The sequence below is a fragment of the Perna viridis genome, chromosome 7, assembly GCF_037379345.1.
Source record: "Perna viridis isolate PV_CMFRI_1.1 ecotype Kerala chromosome 7, ASM3737934v1, whole genome shotgun sequence".
Lineage (NCBI taxonomy): Eukaryota > Metazoa > Mollusca > Bivalvia > Mytilida > Mytilidae > Perna > Perna viridis.
The window spans coordinates 46,026,270-46,047,483 of NC_142451.1; the positions used below are offsets into that span (position 1 = coordinate 46,026,270).

General features: G+C 32.7%; 1 protein-coding gene across 1 annotated transcript; it reads left to right on the plus strand.

The window, feature by feature from the left end:
- Positions 1-320: 320 nt before the first annotated feature.
- On the plus strand, positions 321-18,827 carry LOC148612948 (uncharacterized). The gene is made up of 6 exons (XM_088590564.1): positions 321-592; positions 3,038-3,283; positions 4,658-4,825; positions 11,080-11,254; positions 16,305-16,525; positions 18,050-18,827. The coding sequence occupies exons 1-6, from the start codon at positions 538-540 to the stop codon at positions 18,259-18,261; spliced, it is 1,077 nt and encodes a 358-aa protein (XP_088446690.1). The 5' UTR covers positions 321-537; the 3' UTR covers positions 18,262-18,827.
- Positions 18,828-21,214: the final 2,387 nt, after the last annotated feature.

Sequence of the window (21,214 nt, forward strand, 5' to 3'; positions counted from 1 at the left end):
TCAATGTACAATCGCAAACCGGCGAATTGAATATTAGGCAAATGGTATAAATGCATCAAATCACATTTTTTGTCTTTAGACATAACAAAGTAAGAAAAATTAATCTTTATACATTCTCTCTGTTTCATATAATTCTACAACAGTACATTGTGCATAAAGTAAACAGAAATATGTTGTATTTTCATGTAATAACGTAACAAAATGATTCTGGGTTTTACTTGCTTAATGTCAATTTCTCGTTAAACCGATTCTTTGCCACATAATATAGCCTATCACTTGCATACAGACGTAGAGAATCTATTCCGGAACCATACTTCATTGTAAAGTAGTTAGTGAAATGTACAGCAGTAGGAAGTTTCCTATTGGGCAAGATTATTGCTTTTCGATTGAGAAACCAATGGAAGCATTTGAGCGAATATACGTCCTTGGAATTCAATGTATTTCGAATTTATGACATTTTTATGAGATAAAAGAAGTCCTATTAGTTAGTTGCTCAGATATTTAGGAATATGTAGCGGTAGTTTGATATTTTGTACAATGCATTTTTTAATTCATTGGATTATTCAAGTTATTTCATTCCTTACAGCAAATGGTGAGTTTAATATGAAAATAAAAATACAGTAGAACTTGTCTAATCTGGCATGCGCAATAAGATATGAGGTAAGACATGAGGTAAGACAAAGGCTTCTGAAGTACATAAATTAAATAAATGTTATTGTATCGCATAAAAGACTTCAAAAATTGACAATGACTAAAAACTTTGGAATATCAAGGTATTGGATTAGACAGGTTTTGCCTTTTAATTACTATGATCCACATCCAAATTTGGTTTAAAACGTATTGCAGTTGGATTTTTATACTTTGATTTGAAATTTCTGCTCTCTTGTAATGCGGTATGATCGATTTTCTTTTAAATTCGACCTTAAAAAAATTGGGTCAAATCAATATTCTTTCATTCATTCATAACTTTATTTCCTCTAACAAGAGATACAATGACAATACAAACAATTATATAAAACATATCATGCAGACAAACAGAAAATATAAGTAGAAGTTATTGATATATATAAACACTTAAGCAAGATCAATACACAAAAGAAGATATCAGCGATGTTAGTATACTAATCTAATACTTTAAGTTTTTCCTGCATTAGCGTATTTACATTCCGGCCCTCAAGAGTTTATTGTAGTGACTTAGGCATTGAACGATATGTAAGTGGCAAAGTCATAAGGGTCTACGTAATCAAATACTACATTTTTTCTAAGTAGTGTAACGAACAGCTGATCTTCAGTTCCTTCAAAAAACCTTGGCCGCCGTTACTGAAAATAGAATATAGGGGTCAGACAGTAGTTTTTCGCATATAGCTCCAAAACTGTTAGGTTAAGCGAAATTATTTCAATTGCTGAAATGACCCTTATTATAAAGCATTCAAAAGTCTTCAGGGATAAAAGTTGTCAGGCGATTCCTTGTAAGAGTTATTGCCCATGAAAGATAAAATATGATGCTTTCTTTACAATTTTCAGCCAATATCTTGAAAACTATAATAGACAGAAAGAAACTTTCAATCGCTGAAATGATCCTTATGATAGTCCTACCAAAGTTTTATTGAGTCAAAATTGTTGGACAACTCCTTGTTAACTTTATTGCCTTTGAAAGACAAACTTTAACCAGGTGAACGATTAAGGCTCTTTGGAGCCTCTTGTTGTAACTGTTACAAATTTGTCACAATTGAGTCGTTCTTATTTACGTATAGGGATAGGTACTGAAAATACCTTGTTTTAGGAATCGTTTCTTTTAGATTTTATGGTTTTGACTTTGGCACTACATTTCACTATTATTGCCATAACAATTTCATGACGTCAATAAAGTATGGGGGATAAATATCCATACAACGCACCATATAGCGCACACAGATAAACAGTCTATTCTAAATGCAGATAGAGTAAAAATCATTTGAAAATACGTTTTTCATGTTGCTAATAAATATGTCAAGCGTTCGTTTTTTTTTTAACTCAGAAGTAAGCGTAAATCTCTTTATATTAGAAATTAACTTTGTGTTAATGCTTAATAGCGCCTTATTTGGCCTAGCAACACCCGAATATATAAGATTTGTAAATACATGCTTCCAATCAATAAAAATACTAGCAATATTTAGCATGGTGTTCAACATACGCTTTAGTAAATAATCGACAGTTCTTTGGTAACGTTTTTGACTATGCGTTTTTAATGGTAGACATATTTACCTTAATGATTTCGATTTATGTTCATCCCGCCAGAATCTTGGAATGCAGGTGATGCCAAAAAAAACAACAATAAACAAAAAACAAAAAAAAAAACAAAAAAAAACAAAAAAAAACAACAACAAACTAAGCAAACCAAAGGAAAAGACAATTTAAAATTACAAAACAAAAACAAACAAAAAAATATCATAATAAAAACAAAATCAAATTCAATAAAAACAAAGTAAAAACAAAATCGATGATATCAACTTTGAAGACTTTACATGTATTTTTGTTGTACATGTAAGTTTTTAGGATTCAGCTTTACATCATGGAAACTGGTTCGCCTAGTAAGGCGAATTGTAACAGAGAATGACCTAGGCGTACTGTGACATGATTAATGCCAATATGAATTTATTCCAAAATTGACGCCATGATTTCCGTAAAAAATTATGTTTACATCTCTTAGCGAATACAACTACGGGACGTTATATCTTATTGTCATTTCGGTTTTCTGTGTAGTACTACTGGTTTATGTTTATCCATTTTATCCATATTGTTTTACAATTTTCATATTTTTTAATTGTGCCACCTGTTCAAACTGAAGTGTATTTATTTCTGTGAATTAAAAATAATGTTTTGCATTTATTTTTCCAAATATGCCAAGATCCCAAAACGAAGTAGGGAATTTGGTGTCTTGTTTCCTCTTCAAAATTGAAAATGTTTTCTCTTTATATATTGGTAATACATAACTACATCTTTATATTTTTAGGTAAAGTAAATATTAATCATTTTAGCTTCCACTTTCTATTAACAGTTGACTCTGAATTTAGGAATGAACACTTCAACCGATTAGTAAACTATGACGACAAATATGTAACATCTGGGACAATATGGACTCGAACAGTTCGGTCCAAACATTATTGTGCCAGTCATTGTCAGGCAGATTTACAGTGCCAATCATTTTTCTACAAAGATAGTACGTGCAGTGGATATTCAGCACAAAAGCCAAATGACTTACATCTGGTTACGGAGACTGGCATGATGTTTTACCAACGAACAAGTAATTAATATTTTTCTTTGCTTACTTTTCGGAAAACATATTTGATTTTTATCTACTTATCTATTGATCTTCCCATTCAAAATCTATATACTCATTGATTCCCTTTACCTTATTAGCTCACCTAGCCGTAGGCCATGTGAGCTATTGCCATCACTCGGCGTCCGTCGACGTCGTCAACAATTCTTCAATCGGCATTCCAATGGGAACAAATTGTGCTCCTTTACTTGCTGACCTATTCCTTCACTCTTATGAGGCTGATTTTGTAGCTGATCTGATCCGAAAGAAAGAATATCGTTTAGCTAAATACTTTAATCTCAGTTCCGCTATATAGATGACGTATTATCTTTAAGCAATCCTAATTTTGGGGATTTGACACATCGCATATTCCCAAAGAACTTGAGATAAAGGATACTACAGACACTGTGAAGTCAGCCTCATACCTTGACCTACACTTAGAAACTGATGGTTAAGGAAAACTATTGACCAAATTTTCAGAATTGTTAACTTTCCTTTCATCTGTGGCAACATCCCTTCGGCTCTTGCGTATGGAGTGTTCATATCACACTTCATACGTTATGCCAGAGCTTGGCGAAACTACGCAGACTTTTTGTATCGCGCTAGAACTCTAACAAATAGGCTTCTGGAACAGGGTTATATTGCTACAAGATTGAAGTTATCCCTACAAAAGTCGTCATCATGAACTCTAGGATCGTTACGGTGTATCCATCTGCGCCATGAAGACTGATTTATTAAACGTGTCATAGTTTTTCTTTCCTTGTTTGTCTACCCCGGACTTGACTTTTTAATGAGAAACTCGGCGGGTGTTTCTGGAAAAGCAGAGGACGCTTACCCTACCGGTGCACCTGGTCTATGCTCCAAGTTTTAGTGGTTTCCGAGATGCTCATTTGCAAACTGCTCTTTTGCTATGTTTTCCTCAAACATAGAAGAATAATGAAAACGCAAGCTACTTATAAGATAAGCATGATATACAAATTTTTCTAGAGGTTTTAAACATGTTGAAGGCATTTTCAATATTTTACAGTGCCTTAGTTAAACTCAAACGTCGCAAAATTTAGAACATATGGTCGATACAACTTTCAACTAAATTTCTTTTCCTGAATTCTGATTGTCTTTAATCTATGTAGTACCCAGCTATATTAAATTCGCAATTTTAGATTCCTATTGTTAAGTAATGGTACAAAAAAGGGTAATAACAAAACTGCCAAACTAGTAGGCAAATTTTCATGTAATTTTCAAAAGGGAAAAAACAAAATAAGAAAGTCCATATGAAAACTTTTTTTATGTTCATGTTCACGCAATTACTTATTTTATTTCTTTCCACTGGACATTTTATCAGGTCATTTTATTTTTCAGTCGACTGTCCAAGTGATTATACATTTGACGAAACGACAAGACTATGTTATAGATTGTACAAAACATTACAGAGCTGGGCTGGTGCAAAACAACTTTGCGAAATGGAAGGTGCTTCCCTGGTTACAGTTAATACTAATGCAAGATTGTTCGCGCTAAGGGAGCTTCCAGGTAATATAACAAATTTCTTGGCGATACATAGTTACACTAAGTTTTGTGTCGAATTTTTCAACATAAATCTGCAATTTCTATTTCCATTCCCCGGTCTATATAAGGTATTTATAAATAACATGTATCAACCCTCTAGTACGGTCATCAAGGTATATAGGTTTAGGCATTTAATGACAGATGTGGATTTTTGGTAAAAATGTTTGAGCAAAATTGTTTTTTTCAAGCTGACATACTTACTTTTTAAAATGATCTGATATACATTTTACATGTAATAAGATGTTGTTTAAATCTATGTATAAAACTAGATAACAAAAGACGGGTATTAAGAACAAATATAAAGTTTAGCCGTAAGCTGTTGCCATGAAAACGCTAGTTTTTTCTTATTTTACGTTAAATGGCTCATCGCAAATACATTATAGGAAGAGCAATGCAACAATCATGTCACAATTTTATTTTATTTTTTTTTCTTGTTCTTTTTTGTTTTGATTTTGTTTGATTTTGTTTTTTTTTGTTTTTTTTTTGTTTCAACTTTCAAGTTCAAGACTGTATCTTACAATACACTGCTTTCCAAACGCATTCACACAAGAATGTATCTTACAATACACTGCTTTCCAAATGCATTCACACGGAATAAACAAAATAAAAACATTAAGTTCTTCCTGTTTTGTATTGTCTCTTTTCATTACAGTGTTTATAAGTAATTTGAGTTTTATATTTTTATACAAAGTTCAAGATTAGCTAAAAACGTGTATCCCAATAACACAATGTTCAAGATCTGTGTTTAATGTCCATAAACTGTGAATACGTTAAATTCATTCCCTTGATTAGGTAGTGAGTTGTGTTCACAAACTATTTACTTTCCTACACACTCACTTTGTTTAAAAAGGTCATTTGTTGACCAAAAGTTTTGCTTATTGTACGTTTTCTTATTGTGTAACATCTTGATCGGTATCGTTGTGCAATTCTCTAGACTTAATTTTTATGCACCGTCATGATCCGATTCTCATTAAGTTTGCTGGTTTGCAGCTTCCGTTAGATTTTTTGCAAGGCAAAAAAAAATCAATGACTTAAATATAAGTCAAAAGGGTCAGGTGTCCAGTTGTCAATTTCACACACAGAGACAAACAAACACACACACAAATAAAAAATGTAAAATAAACCTAGAGTTATTTCGTCATAATACTTTTGTTTTCTTCAGTGGCCTATCATAATTTATAACTATACGGTAACAATTGTTTTGGACAAATTTGTCATTATCTATCACTTAATAGAATCTCTATTTATTTGTGTACGTTCCCTTTTTAACATTTGCATATTTTGATTAATTTGCTATTTTCGCGCTTTTTGTAGTAAAGAACTGAGACGTTTTGAGCTATTTCAAAATCTTTGAATGGGACTTTCAAGGGCTAATCCCAGTATTATCAGATCGACAACAGAATTATTGTAACATTGTATTTGTTTTTACCTTTGTCAGTAGTATTGTTTCTGAAACTTGAATATATTATGTTGTTTATAGTAGTTTTTAGTATTCATCGTAAAACCAGTATAAAATTCAAGCTTTTAAGCTGATGACAAGACGAATTGCTTTAAGGTGTTTACAACTGTATTAAAAGAAAATCTTAGAAAAAGGTGTCTTTTATACCGTGATTGTTAAAAACAAATATATATACCACAACAGCGCATACTAGATGCGACAACAATAATGAAAAGCAAGACAAGAATAGAAAATCTATAAGGAAAGTTCAGTTTGATACTTGTTTACGATATGGTAAGTCTTTATGAAACATCAGGCAAAATATCAAGTAGCTGTGTTATTTAAGTGCATGAAAAACCAATGCTAACGGACGATCGAACACTATGATCACTACATATCCCTCAAGAAAGTCCCTAAATACTATTAAAATACATTAATCCGACATTAATCATACAAAACCTGACTTAGCAGATTATTATATTTTAAAGTTATTTTCTTTTCTCTTTTATAATTGTGCTTTTTGTCCAGTGTTAGCTGATTCCTGAAAGATTAATATTTTTTAAACGAGTTCAGCAAAAAGAAATATTTGTTTTTCTTTGAGATTTCTCAGACACCAAACTGAAAAAGGCGACGAAGAAATTGTTTGTTTCCTGACAGATATTTGGTCTGTCGAATTATTTTTGCACATTTGTTCGGGTATTACACACACTTATATGAGCTTTTAGAAATTATTAATAATTTAAAACTTGACAACTTCCATTGAAAACCAATACAGTTACAACCGTGACAAGACCTGTCACGGGCGGACGGACTTGTCATTATGGGGTATCAGCAATAAGTTTTGTAATGGTGTCGAATCAATTGCAAACATAAAATTTCGCGCATCTTCGTGATAGGTATACTCCAACTCGTATAGCACACGAAACTGGAATTCAATATTGAAAAGCAACCAAAAACGCCCTTAATGTAGCAACATACCACATCCACCCATGGAGTAAAGGTAATTGTGAAAAAAATGGACGGGGAGACAGAGTGATGGATAGATGGACAATGTGCTACGACTCGATGAATTTTGGTTTAACATTAAAGGCAACATACCTACCAATTCATAAAATTGCAATCAAATGTGGCAATTGTTATTTCTCTAAATGTAATAGTACAATGAATTATTAAACAAAAAAAATAGTAAAACAAAGCGATACTATGATTTCTCCTGAATATACTTCCATACAAATCGGTCTTTTGCTGTCAAAAACTTAGTGAAATGATATTTGAAATGCCCATTCATTTGTGAACGTTCTGTCCACTTTATGTACGCAAATTTTGAACTCCTACTAGAATAAATGCAAGTATTAGGCCAATATGAATTTTCCGACTTTTAACTTTAAGAAGATTAGTCGAGAATTAATCACTGAAATATTTAATAACTGACGATCAGAAAAATAGATGGGTAACTTTTTGAAAAAAAGCTTTTTATAATTACTGTCTAACCTGACAAATAATATTTACCCTTAAGCAGATGACAAAATGTTTTATCTCTCAATATGAAAAGAATTATTCAACCCAATAAAATTTTAAGTAGCAAGCCAAATTCAATTTGAAAAGCTGATTTAAAACACAAATGTCCTTTGAAATAAGAATTTAAACAAGGTATAAACACACCAATAGCACAACATATAATAACAAATAATAAAGACACTAGAACACCATCATAAATACCATGTTTGATTAAAGTTCATACTTGACTTTTGTGGATTGACAAATTTGTACTCTTAATTGCATCTTTAAAGCTCGACTGTGATACAGCAATCCTAAATTTAATCATGTGGATTACCCAAAAAATGTTAGATTTGCAAAGTTTGAATTTTGAAATATGGATATGAAATTCTTTATCATAAATTTAATTGTTATGTTAATTTCTCCATTATGTGTCATCATCATTTGATCGATCGAATGGCAATAATCCATTTGGATATCAATCGTAGTTTTACTTATAAGTTATTTATTTATGATTGTGTCCGTCTGTCTACCAAGCCTGAATCACACTAAGCTAAATAAAACTCTAACATGACGTTCTACAAAGTTAAACGATATATTATTTGATTATCCATCCAAAGACCATTCAGAAGCAGAAATAGTATTTTTGCCATAAACGAATAGAAATAATTTATGTAAGATATGGTGTTGTATGTACTCATTTACATACGGTTTCCCTGTATATTCGATGTTTAAAAAAAATCTCAAATAAAGACCCAGTCCATATGCAAACGAGTAATATACCAAACCCCTTCCCATGGATTATTATTTTGAATAACACATGGCCCTGGAAGGGGACATCCTCCATTTTTGCACATCGTAGTTCCAGAGATAGGAATATTTTGTTATGATATTTTTTTTTATCACACGAGACTTTATAGATAAGTATAAAGATAAGGCAAATTTTAAACCATACTTCTAGTTCGGCAACTGATCAAAACATGAATCTGATTTTGTTTTAGCATTTAAGTCTAAATTTTTGTAAGAATCAGGCAAAATGGGAAAAATTCAGAGACATGCATGTCAAAACCGATCTGACAATATACTTGCACTCAAAGGTGTTCTTTTCTATTTAAAAATACTATTATTTTCAACAGTTAAATTTGCTCAGAAATATTTCATTAGAATGTAAGAAAATGGGGTTTTTGACATAGTTATTTCTTCTTGAAATGTTCATTTACATTGCATTTCAACGAAATTATACCTTAATTTACCAACATGATATGAAATCCTTCATTGCGATGGTGCATATAATCAAATTATACTTTCTAAGTTGTTTCACTCTCTGCCTGATTCTTACAGGGACTGAAACTTATAAATATTATTTGACATTTTAAATTACAGTGTTCAATAAAATGATAAAATTCTCAAAATTAATTGCTTTCCCGAAGATACTAGGCAAATAATACAAAAGAATAACCATCTTAAAGTACTTATTTTACGGATAATCGTATTCAGTCATCTCGCATATTCATCTGGAAATTTATATGTTTTCAAAACACCAAAAAGGTTAGATATGGTACCACAAAGTTTAATTTGTTTTACAAAATATTTTACTTTTTTAGAAATTATATAGACAAGATCTTAAATTGCTCGAAAAAGGCCCAAAATTATTATCTTCTCTATATGAAATATTTGTAAATATATTCAAAATTAAGGCTACGTATCTTGAAATCAAATTCCGTAACGTAGTTCAAAATTTAAAACATTCATGTTGAGAAATACCAGAAGGAAAATCAATAGACAACAAATGTTCAATTTCGTCTATCTTATCAACCGATTTTTTTTTACAAATTAAAAAGTTAGATTTATTATTAAAAGGTTGAAATAATTAACCTAATAATAAATTTCTATTTTGAATTAATCTCATTCAATAGCCATTTCAAATTTATTTTATTACTTCCCAATCTTCTATCTTTCTCATCAGTCTAGTTTACCACTAATTCAAATGAGACTAACAATTATCTACAATTTAACAACTTAAAGGTTTTCTTTATATGAAATAAGGCAGCAATAACCTTACCTGATTTTTAAGAATAGTACTGTTGATCATCAAGTATTTGTTTCATTGGTTTTCAGTTCATAGATCGAGTGGTTGAAATGCGTGGGGCTTCTGCATTTTTTACATGATTTCTACAACTAAGAGTGAAAATATTGAAAGATTTGGTTTGCCAGCGAATATATTGTATCAATTTAATAAACTTCTAGAAGAAAATGATAAACAATGACAGAAATTTTTAACCATTTCATGAGTGAAGACTAGAATCCACAGAGAGACGACACCATTTCTTTTCGAAGATTACATAGAAATGTTTCATTATGTTCTGTCATATTCGTTTGAACTTTTAACATAAAGTAAATTTAATTCACATTCTGATATTTAAACTGTTCCGATCTCGATCTTTAATGAAAATATTGATTTCGCCCCTTTTTACGGAGCCCCGTGCAGATCTCGGTGTCAAAAGAATAGGCCTGCAGCAGCGATAGGCTTGTCGTAAAGGCGACTAGTTCGTGCACAGAAACATGGCCGGGGGCTAGGCGCTCTGCCCAAAGAACAACTGTGTTGCGTGCCCCAGGTGGTGGAATGGGGTACATGTAACTTTGATAAACGTCGGTTTTACGTGCACATATCTTATCAAATAAGAATATTAAAAAAAACGCCTCAGTATTTAAATTGATTCACACAATATCAGGCAGTTAACAAAATGAACAAAGAGAAAACCAGGGTCGGAATTTTTTAAGAGTAGCTCTGTGAGTGTTCCTAGAACAGCATTGGACACGTACCCTACCGGTATACCTTGATAATATTCCAGTCTTAGAGGATCATTTACATTTTTTGTTTTTTTTTATTCTTGTGTGTGTATGTCTATTTTTATTATTTGTTTTATTACCGTTTGAATCATGGTTTCTATGATTTCCCTACCAAATAATTTATGCAAATGAACTACTCGAAAAGGTCTTTTAATTTAGCTCTCGACTTAGTTGTTGAACAATTTTCCCTTTTAAGGACAATAATTTCTAAGAACTAAGCAATAATCGTAACAATAGTAGTTCACTTAAAGTTTTCCAGAAATTTGTATGTTCCCCATTCATTTTTTATGATTCTGGAAAACAAATGTTTGGTCAGTTTACGAAAATGAATATGAATAAGAGAGGTATAGTGAGTTGATATATCCTTTATTTCAATATCCACATTTTGAGGGTCTGGCTTTATCTGTATTCGATAATTTGTTTCTGTTCACAGCCTGGCGTTGTGCTGGAGCTTTTGTTCCCATCCTTAATCGCTGTTACTGGAAAACAGATACGCCATATAATTGGTACCAGAGTAGAGATAACTGCGCTCTTCAGGGAATTGCATCGTCCTTTCCAGACGTTGCTACATATGAATATGTTGTGAACAAAGGCGGAATAAACGGCAGGTATGTAAATATATTTCACCTGATTACAATCCTTGCTCATTTGCTTTTGTTACTTTGTATGTATTATTTTGGTTACTTAAATGTTCTTTGTTGTGTGTGTCTGTTTTCCGTGTTTTGTCTTTGTCCCTGGATTACTTTCTTTTGATTTCCGCTAGAACCTTGGTTCCCGAGATTACTCTTGAATGGGTTGAACTTTCCATTTTATAGTATATGGCGGTAGTGGGAAATCGGAGTTCGTATATGGGGATTTTGAATTGGAATGATTGGTCGATTGTATGTATTTACTTCATACCTATATCAAAATACACCCGGACATGGATCATATATTAATAGAAGGCCACTCAAAATAAATTCAGACAACTGTTACAACTATTTTTTTTCCTGTAAAAATCGATCACCGAAAAAAAAAATGCAAAGAACAGCAAACCTGATCAGATTGATCGATTCTAACTCCGCCGAACAGCAAAACTGATCAGATTGATCGATTCTAGCTCCGCTGTATTGGAACTGAAAACTCTCGTAGGATGTGATATTAAATAATCACCTTCCTCATTAAAACAATAAGGCATTGCACAAAGCATCTTGATAAAATAGATAAGGTGCCATCTCAATCTCCTTGTTTTGCAGATCAAATGAAAACTTTCTTATTTACGAAGAAACGTGTACTACTCATTAAGTACCAGTCCGTATAAAATTCAGACATTGCATATGGTAGAGGTTATTCATGGTGCAGAATAATTCAAACAATGTTTTTTTTACCTACATATGTCGTATTGTCCCGTAGGTACAGTCATTTCAGCATACAGATCTATATTCTTGAGAAAACCATGCATTCATCTCTCACTTAAATCATCCATATATATCAAGAACAATATTTTTTCCAAAGTTTCTATTTCAAATTTTCAATGACCACATGAAATATCAAGACTTGTTATGAGATCTGTAGCTGTTTCTGAATAAAAAATAAAAGTGTTTTGTGTGGGTTTTTGACATGCATGTCAAACCACCTGTCTGATTTATATAAAGACTGCTACTTTAGAATCTATGAAATCCTCTCAGAGAACTATAGTTTACACACAAGGAATACATCATGGGCTGATTGGGCATTGTAAAGATGTAAAGGGATAAGTAGCAGTTTTCTTAAATGTAATACAGGTGTTATACATACATGTCGAAAACTCACGAAAGTCACTCTAGAAATATATGTTTAAGTTGAAGGGAACAATATAGTAACAACACTACGCAACTGATAAACTCAATAGTCAAAAAGAATGGTAACAAAGGAAAGTAAAACAAATATAACAAATCGAAATATCAGGGTAAAAACCGTAAAGTTAAAAGAGTAATCAAGGGAACAAAGATTCCAGCAGAAATCAGACGTAAAATGTACAACACAACACAAACAAATAAGTGAAAGTAGTACAGTAGATGTGAACAATATATAAGTGAAAATAATAGAGCTAAATACAACTAGAATTTAGTAATCCAAGAAGGCGCCGACTTCAAAATAAGTATTGAACTTTGTCGGGAATCAAGTTCAAGATGAAAATAGTAATGCACAAGTAAAATCTACAGTAAACTTATCAGTTAAAACAATGGAAGTCTGTAATCTGTTGGTCAAAAAAAAGAATATTTCCTAATAAGATCCAGAAAAATTGGTTCCACGTGACCCGTCTTCGTTTGACTTTCGGCTGTTGCACAATTGAGATAAAACTTTTATGGATTGTATATAAAAATGACACTTATAAGAATTTTAAATTTGGTTGATTAAACAAGGGGTAAATTAACGATTTTCATTAAAAAGAGATCCTTAGGGACCGGTCAAAATCTATCGCCACATAGGACCGGTGCAAAAAATAAGAGCTTAAATAAAAATTGCAACCCTATGGCTATCTGACTTGAAAAAATATGTCGTATGTAAACTTGGTAAGAAAAAAGTTGGTCATCTATCATGGTTTTCTTATAAAGTTTTTATTTGAAAATAATATATTAACACATAGGGTGTATTAAAAATCTTACAAATAAGGTATTGATATAAAGCTATTTCTATTTTAATACATATACAGTGATGGATCCAAGGGGGCGAGGGTTGAAAAATTGTTGAAGATATCCCCAGATTGCAGGATTTGAGGTTTAATATGTCAAAATTTTAGCACAAATAGCAAATTCGGAACACTTTGTGATCCTCATCGGTGATCCTGTCATAATTTTTTTGCCCCCCTTACCTATAACTCTGGATCCGCCACTGATATAGTTATTCCAGTTACAATGAATTGTGTTAAATAGGTATATTTTCTACTGCATTTATATGTTGTAGACAATTTTTGTTATAATAGTTTTTTTTTTAAGTTAATACAAAAATTAGATCAAAATATTTGTTTGTAAAGAAAAACATGTGTCCTATGGATATTATCAGTTTAAAAAGTGACTCCACAACAAAAGCATTTCATCAAAAAAGTGTCTGTCCTACTGCTATTTGCATTGGTCTTATGTGGCGATAAATTTGCATGACTTCTCCGACAACCTCCTTGATCTAATAACACTTTTCTTCTATTAACCACCATTTGCAAATCATTTTGTTAGCTCATTGGTTCTGTTTTCAAGATGAAAATTATTTCATGTGGCATGAAATAAACAAGCTATGATGAAAACAATGTGAGATTCTATAATGAGCCTAAGTGGGGTTGACAGAGGTGTATAACAAATGTATATTAAACATATGATTTGAACTTTGCAAGCTATTGGTCATATTTAGGCGGGTCGCGAGCAGACCATCTCTTCGGCAACGAGTTTGTATGTATATCATTAACATGTTTGAAATCTCCCATTTTGACAGTTGTCAGTCAAACCGGCTGGGGTTCAGTAATGAATATGGTAGGGTTAAGTACCAGTCCATATAACATTCAGACACTGCATATTGCAGACGTGATTCATTGTATAGAAAAACCCACCAAACCATGTTTTTTTTGGTCTACATATGATATATATTAACGCAACGATGTTGTTTAGATTTGTATTTTTTAGAATACTATTTATTCTCCACAAACCCAAAGCAACAAAGTCAATCCAAACCAAGAATAATAACTCTTGTAACATTATCCAGGGGCTGCTCTGGCTTCCAAAATTCTTTCGCCAATTTTTTTAGCCAATTTTCGGAACTTAGAGCATAAATGGGAGCCAAAAAATTATTTAATTTTTTTTAAGTATGGCAGTATTAGGTTCACTGACGAATAATAAGTTATCTTAGTCAATTCATCAAAATATCCCTTCATTCCTGACAAACATGTGCCCAAGATTCACCCTTGATGCATATATAATTCAGGTTTTTAGCTCTAGTTGTAGTTAGGATCTATAACCATTAGTCACTGTTCATATGCAAAATAAGAAAGTTCTTCTGCAGGAACAGGTATTTTATTTTTTATCAAGTACTTATGAGCAACTCGGCGGGTGTTTCTAGAAAAGCAGTGGCCGCTTACCTACCGGTGCACCTGGTCCATGCTCCCATGTTTTAGTGGAGTCCGAGTTGCTCGTTTACTTTTGTTACTTTGTATGTATGATTTTAGTTACTTTATGTTCTTTGTTGTGTATGTCTGTTTTCCATGTCTGGTCGTTGTCCCTAGATTACATTCTTTTGATTACCGCTATAATCAACAAACTTTCCTTTTTTTTCAAGTGATACCATGGACCATTAATTGTGTCCCTTTTGAATTATCTCTTGTTCTCTTGACTTAATGCCTTCAGTATTTCCTTAATTAGATTTTGAGAATCCCCATTTTATGTGTTTATCGATATTCCCGCCAAAATAACCACATGACAAAAGCCTAAACAAATGTCATCCATTTCTTTTGTTTTCAATTCTTGCATTTCTAAGTGTTTTAGACACTTCCTAAGGGAATAATCATTGCTAAATGGATTTAATTTATTCTGTTATAAGGTAAATATTTTTCTGACTGTATCACATATTAATCAAATAAAGCATGTATGTAGCCACATGCACATGGCCATGATTGTGTCTACCTTTGACCAGATGAGAGTTTTGATTGGCTCAATAATATAATTACATCTGATTGACACATTGTTATACACTGTCACCTGGTCTAATTACCTTTGATTGGCTTAAGTCGTAAATTGGTTAGGGTCAATTAAATATGATCAGGTATCAACACAATTGTTTTATTAATATTCGTTGCTGACAACCTTCCTGTCAATATTAATATACAAACCCTAGGCGCCAAGAAAATCGCCAACTGGTTATTTTTGACTCCACTGAAAACTGGGAGCATTATCTCTGCTTTTAAAGAAACATCTACCAAGTTGCTAAAAATGTCACAGTAAACTATAAAACGTTGACAAAATCTACTCTCATGGTGCAGATGGATACACCATGATGATCCACGAGTTCTGATATGACGTATGAGCTGTTATATGGAAAGTTCATAAGCAGGTGCTGTAGGGATGTTGCCACAGATGGAAGGAAAACTGACATCGGAGAATGAGAAGTCATCGCGTTTGTCGTTAAGTTTGGTCAGGGGTTTTCCTTTTACATCGATCTCAAAATGTCGTTCATGATATGAAGCTGACTTGATAGTATTTGTAGTGCCCTTTAACTCAAGTTATTTGGGGTAGGTACGATGTATGAAATCCTCGTGCTAATAGTGTTCAATTGAATACACTATTACAAAGTGACAATTTCATACACAACCTATATAATGTTTATCTCCACCTAAAACAATCATATGACAAAATAAGACTGGTTATGTGATATATAGCTGTTTGATTTGATTGATTTTAGTGGGAGATTAAAGTGTAGTAAAGTACAGATCTAAATACAGAAATGACTATTGTCACATAAACATATAGCATAAGTAGACCAAACATCATCAGAGTCCTGGGTTTTTCTTTACCATGAATCACCTTACCATAGGCAGTGTTTGATTTTTATATGGTCTGATTCGTTTAGGATCTCGTCCTCTTTAAAACTCAAGTTTTTTCACCTACCAGTTATAATACCAAACAAGTCGAGAAAACATGTTTATTTTTTTTCTTACAGCACGGAAGAACTTTGGATCGGTGTTAATGATGTATATTCAGAAATGGAATATAAAAATGTCGACGGAAGTAACCTAGCATTCACCGACTATATGTTTGACTATATGACATTGAGCGCAAACAGTAGGGATGGAATGGTCATCGTACCAACCAAAAACTGTCTTTGGGAAGAAAGGGACGATTATATTTCCAGTTTTAGGATGCTATGTCAGACAGAATTGGGTAAGTAAACATATTGGAAGTTCGGTTTGATTGATTGATTATTGGGTTTAACGCCCGAGCAGCATAATTTAAGCCATATTCAGGCGAGTTGGAAGTTCTAGAAACAATGCGTAGGTAAAAAGGTTTTAAATAGAAATGCAATTAAAACTTGGAAATATGATGCAACCTTGGACGTACATGTTATCTGTGGGTGAATCGATCGATACAGAATAATATCATCATACGATATGAATATTTAGTTCACAAAGAAAAAAATCAAACAATGACAGATAATCCAAGAGACTTGGAAATTTCAGATACTATCGGATGAGCCTCGTTAGAAAACTAAAATCCTACTCTTAGGTGCACTATATTACTCTGTATAGCGCGCTCATCTGTGTTAAATTCTTTATTTCTTGTGGGGATTCTTTTTGTATTTCCTACCTACATGTAGTAATTGTAAAGAAAGGATTAGCATGCGTTTACTTGGTTGATCTATGTGCGTTTAATTGCATCTGTTTTAGTTGTAGTGTCTTTCAAACGCCTATAGAGATTCATTGGTAAAGGAGATATTTACAGCCTCTGTTTATATATGTAATGTTATTCGTAAAGTACGGGTACATTTTCTCGAACAAATAGTTCTCTTGCTATCTACAAATTTTCGTCTCTTACAAGCACTATTACAGAAATGATCATTGCAGACTGATCCATTATAAGCAAAAGAATAGGTGAATCAAATCATCCCTCATACAGCTTGGACAAAATTGTATTTTATGAAAAACTATGCCTATAAGGAAAATTCTTATTGTTGTTGATGTCATATATACCGATGTTTCTGCTTAGAGGTGTCATATGCTTGTAGGTTTGGAAACCTAGGTTCAAATTTGAGAGAATACAACGTTAGTGTAATATTCTCAACGAAGTAAACTTATTAGTTTTTGAGAAATAATTTAGTGTGTACTGTTTGAAGAAATAAAGATAATTTTTTCGAGGCGATGAGTTTAAAACGAAAAAATATCAATTCAAGTTGTACGAATGTAAAAATCTGTCGTTAACGGAACAATTTTGCTTACTAGACTTCACAACTGATGACCAATTGTGTGTGGTTCTTTTGTCATCTGAATCGTATTTAGAATTTAAGAAAAAAGTGATTAAGAGTTATTTGTCAAAACTGATTATTTTGAAGTCATAATTGTGTTGTTAATGAGTTGCTTAAGTTTTTTCCTCCTTGAAATAACAATATTAATACATAGTTAGAAAGTACAAAGACAAGAATAGCTTGGGGAGAACTGTTATGTTTTGGATACCAACTATTGCTGTTTTCGTCGTTGGATCAATCATAAAATTTAAATTCTAAATATCTTAAAATGCCTTTAACTTCCGCTAATTCAAAGATTCACGAAATAGTCGAATTTTGACATACGAAATAAATCCACAGTATTAGAATTTTTCTGAACTTTGTGTTATATTCATATGACGAAAAACGGCACGGAAAAGAACGAAAAATATATCATTTTAAGTATAAAAAAATTATCATAATTACAGAGGTTGACTACTGGATTGGCGGAAAGTACGAAGCAGGCTCTTCATGGCATTGGGAAAGTGGAGAATTGATGAACCAGTCAGTGTTTCGAGACGGAGCACCAAATAATGCCGTGCCACACTATTGTACTACACTTGATTATAAACCGTCATCATATGCATTTATGAACGCAGATTGTCTTACCCTTAAAATGTACGTTTGTGAGCACAATTGACTATTGTTACTATACTTTAAAAAAAATATTCATTCACAAGCGCATTTACGTAACATGCACATGTAGCTGTAAAAACGTATATCAATAAAGTCTGTTTTACGTAAAACTCAGTGACAAACACCTAGATTAACACGTTCTGGGTGAGAAGTATAAGATAACGAGATGAGGTCAGACTGAAATTATATCTTCACAACTCGGTTCTCGGACAGCTGGGACAAGGATAAATGACACTGATCATAAAAAATCGACAATACATTCTTAATTTTAATTTTGAACGGTCTAACATAACAGGCTCGTTGGATTGTAGCTTATTGCTCACCAGAGAGAGAATATTCAAGGAAACCAAGGTTCGCGTGGTAATAAAAGTTATATATACCAGGGATGAGGGCTAGACATAGATAATAGAAAGACATAACAACGAACATGAAATACCCCCCCCCCCCACAAAAACAAAAACAAAAAAAAAACAAAGATGCTTAAGTAAATAAATAAAAACCCGGACTCCACAAAGAATAGACCAGGTGCACCGATATGGGAAGCGTTATCATTGCAATTGGAACTGCACAAGTTTAAAATCCTATTTTATATGTTGAGAAGATTCTTGTCTATGTATCACTTTATAAGCAAAAATGTAAAGCTGGTATAGACACTGAACGGCTATATGTACTTGTCGAGCCACACACTTATACGTAGAACTTACCATATTAAAGTTCAAAAATATTTCCTTGTATTTTCTGAATTGATTTTTTTATTTGACTAATCAAAATCGACGGCAATTTGAACAAATAAGCGGAAATAAAATTATTTATCTTGTGTAGATGTCGCCACAACATACTGTCTCCTTTTCCTGTTTTAACGTTTAGACCACGTACTTAGAATTTGATTCCTCTTAATAATTTTCCATTTTTGATGCTTCAGTATGTATTGCCAATATCCAATTTTTCGGTTGAGTTTGGCAAATATTGGCACTTTGTCCTCATATAAGCAGTCAAAAATATATACGTCAGAGGTGCTTCAGGATAAAGTTTAATAGTTTAATAGCTGTTTTCGAGATGTATTGAATAATATTTAAGGCAAAAAAGACCAAATTGAGAATCATGATGTGCCACCCATTGCCTGATTCTTAGGCTGAATGGTACTTAAGCCTTAAAAAGCGGATATGTTTAAGAGGGCATTGAGGTCAAAACTTCCATGAAGTTTCAAAATATTAGCCCTTGCTGTTTCATAGTTGGTCTAAAAGCATTGACTCATCAAAACGTTCAAAAACATGTGGTGACCTTCTTGTTCCATCAAGTGGAACTTAACGGTCATGATGTGCTGAACTCTATCCTTCCATCTTTACAGTCAAAATTGGTGTGTATTGATTGAATGTCCGCAGACATAAATGCCAAAATGAATTCAGACATAGGTTTTCAATGGCAAATGAGTGGCACCCACCATTTGAGCAACCTTAACCACACATTAAGTGGATTGTTTGAGAAAGACACCTAGGTCAACAGCCCCTAGAAACTCCCAGAAATGCAGGCCCTATGGTTCGGAGAGGACAAATAATCCCTTGTGGGCACTCTATTCAAACAAGCAGAACTTAAAATGAATAGCTTGTAGTAAATCTTAGAAGCCTTACAGTAAAACAACGATTTTACAAAACTGAAAATAATATCATATGATATTAAGAGCAACTAAGGGAAACAAGGTTATAGCGGTAATCAAAAGAATGTAATCCAGGGACAAAGACCAGACATGGAAAACAGACATACACAGCAAAGAACATAGAGTAACTAAAATTATACATACAAAGTAACAAAAGCAAATGAGCAACTCGGACTCCACTAACAACTGGGAGCATGAACCACGTGCACCGGTAGGGTAAGCGTCCTCTGCTTTTCTAGAAACACCCAAAAATACGAATAAAAACGTTATCAAAATTGTCGAAAATTTAATTTCAGACAAGGTCAATTCTGATTTTGCATCACATGTTGCATTTGTATGCAGGTAAAGCGTTGTAAACTATTTTTACAGATGAAACATAACGCTGCACCCGTCGTCGTGCTATGTATACCCCCATTAGTACACACACAGAACATCGATATCGGATAGCATCAAAAGCACAAACAACGTATGCCTTATCTATGTAAAGCCACATACCAAATTTAAAATAAATCCATGCATCCATTGAGAGCTTATATGTTATTTTTTTTCTCTATCACATCACAAGTGGAAAACAGCGCAAAGTCCAATGAAACAGGAAGTTAATATTATATAGCCCCAACTCGCTTATAATGTATGACCAATCTATATACTATCGCCACAAACCATCTATGCATTTGTAGCCGTGATCATTGTGACGACGGACAGACAAGTTTATTCCAATATACCATTCACACGTTTAATATTGTGTTGTCCCCGAAAATATCTCCCTCGTTAACCACCTTTTACCCTTTTATGCTGAAATGAACATCGGATTTCTCTGACAAATAATTGACATTTGGTACAAATTTCCATTGATAAACACAAGTCTATTTTAACGTGCTACTATAGGCGTATATTTAGAATAAAACCTTCGATATTTCATGATTATGATAGCATTGCCTTTTAATTAAGCAACTGACGAATCTTACATTATTCAACATAAACATGTTTTATGTTCACGAATAATGTCGAGATTGTCTTCCATTTATCACGACTATACTAAGATAATGTCCTTTTATTGTTTTTGGTTGAATTAATACACAGGTATTTTCTACCTTGAAACTTAAAAAAGCCGCCTTAATGCTAAAATGTTTCTATCAACGTAATTCTGCGCAATAGCAAATTATTTCGATAATTCACATTTAAAAAAAAGTTTTTTTTCCTCTGACTATTTAAGAACTGGCTGCGTCCTGATTTTACCTAATTTTAAACAATATTGTGAGATTCTTTTCCCCTATAAATCCTGTTATAAGTAAGGTGCACT

Bases quoted from the DNA above. Each gene is read 5' to 3' on its own strand.
- LOC148612948 (XM_088590564.1), top strand. From the start codon at position 538: ATGCATTTTTTAATTCATTGGATTATTCAAGTTATTTCATTCCTTACA. The intron at 593-3,037 runs GTGAGTTTAATA...TTCTATTAACAG, and splicing joins TTCATTCCTTACAGCAAATG to TTGACTCTGAATTTAGGAAT. The intron at 4,826-11,079 runs GTAATATAACAA...TTCTGTTCACAG, and splicing joins CGCGCTAAGGGAGCTTCCAG to CCTGGCGTTGTGCTGGAGCT.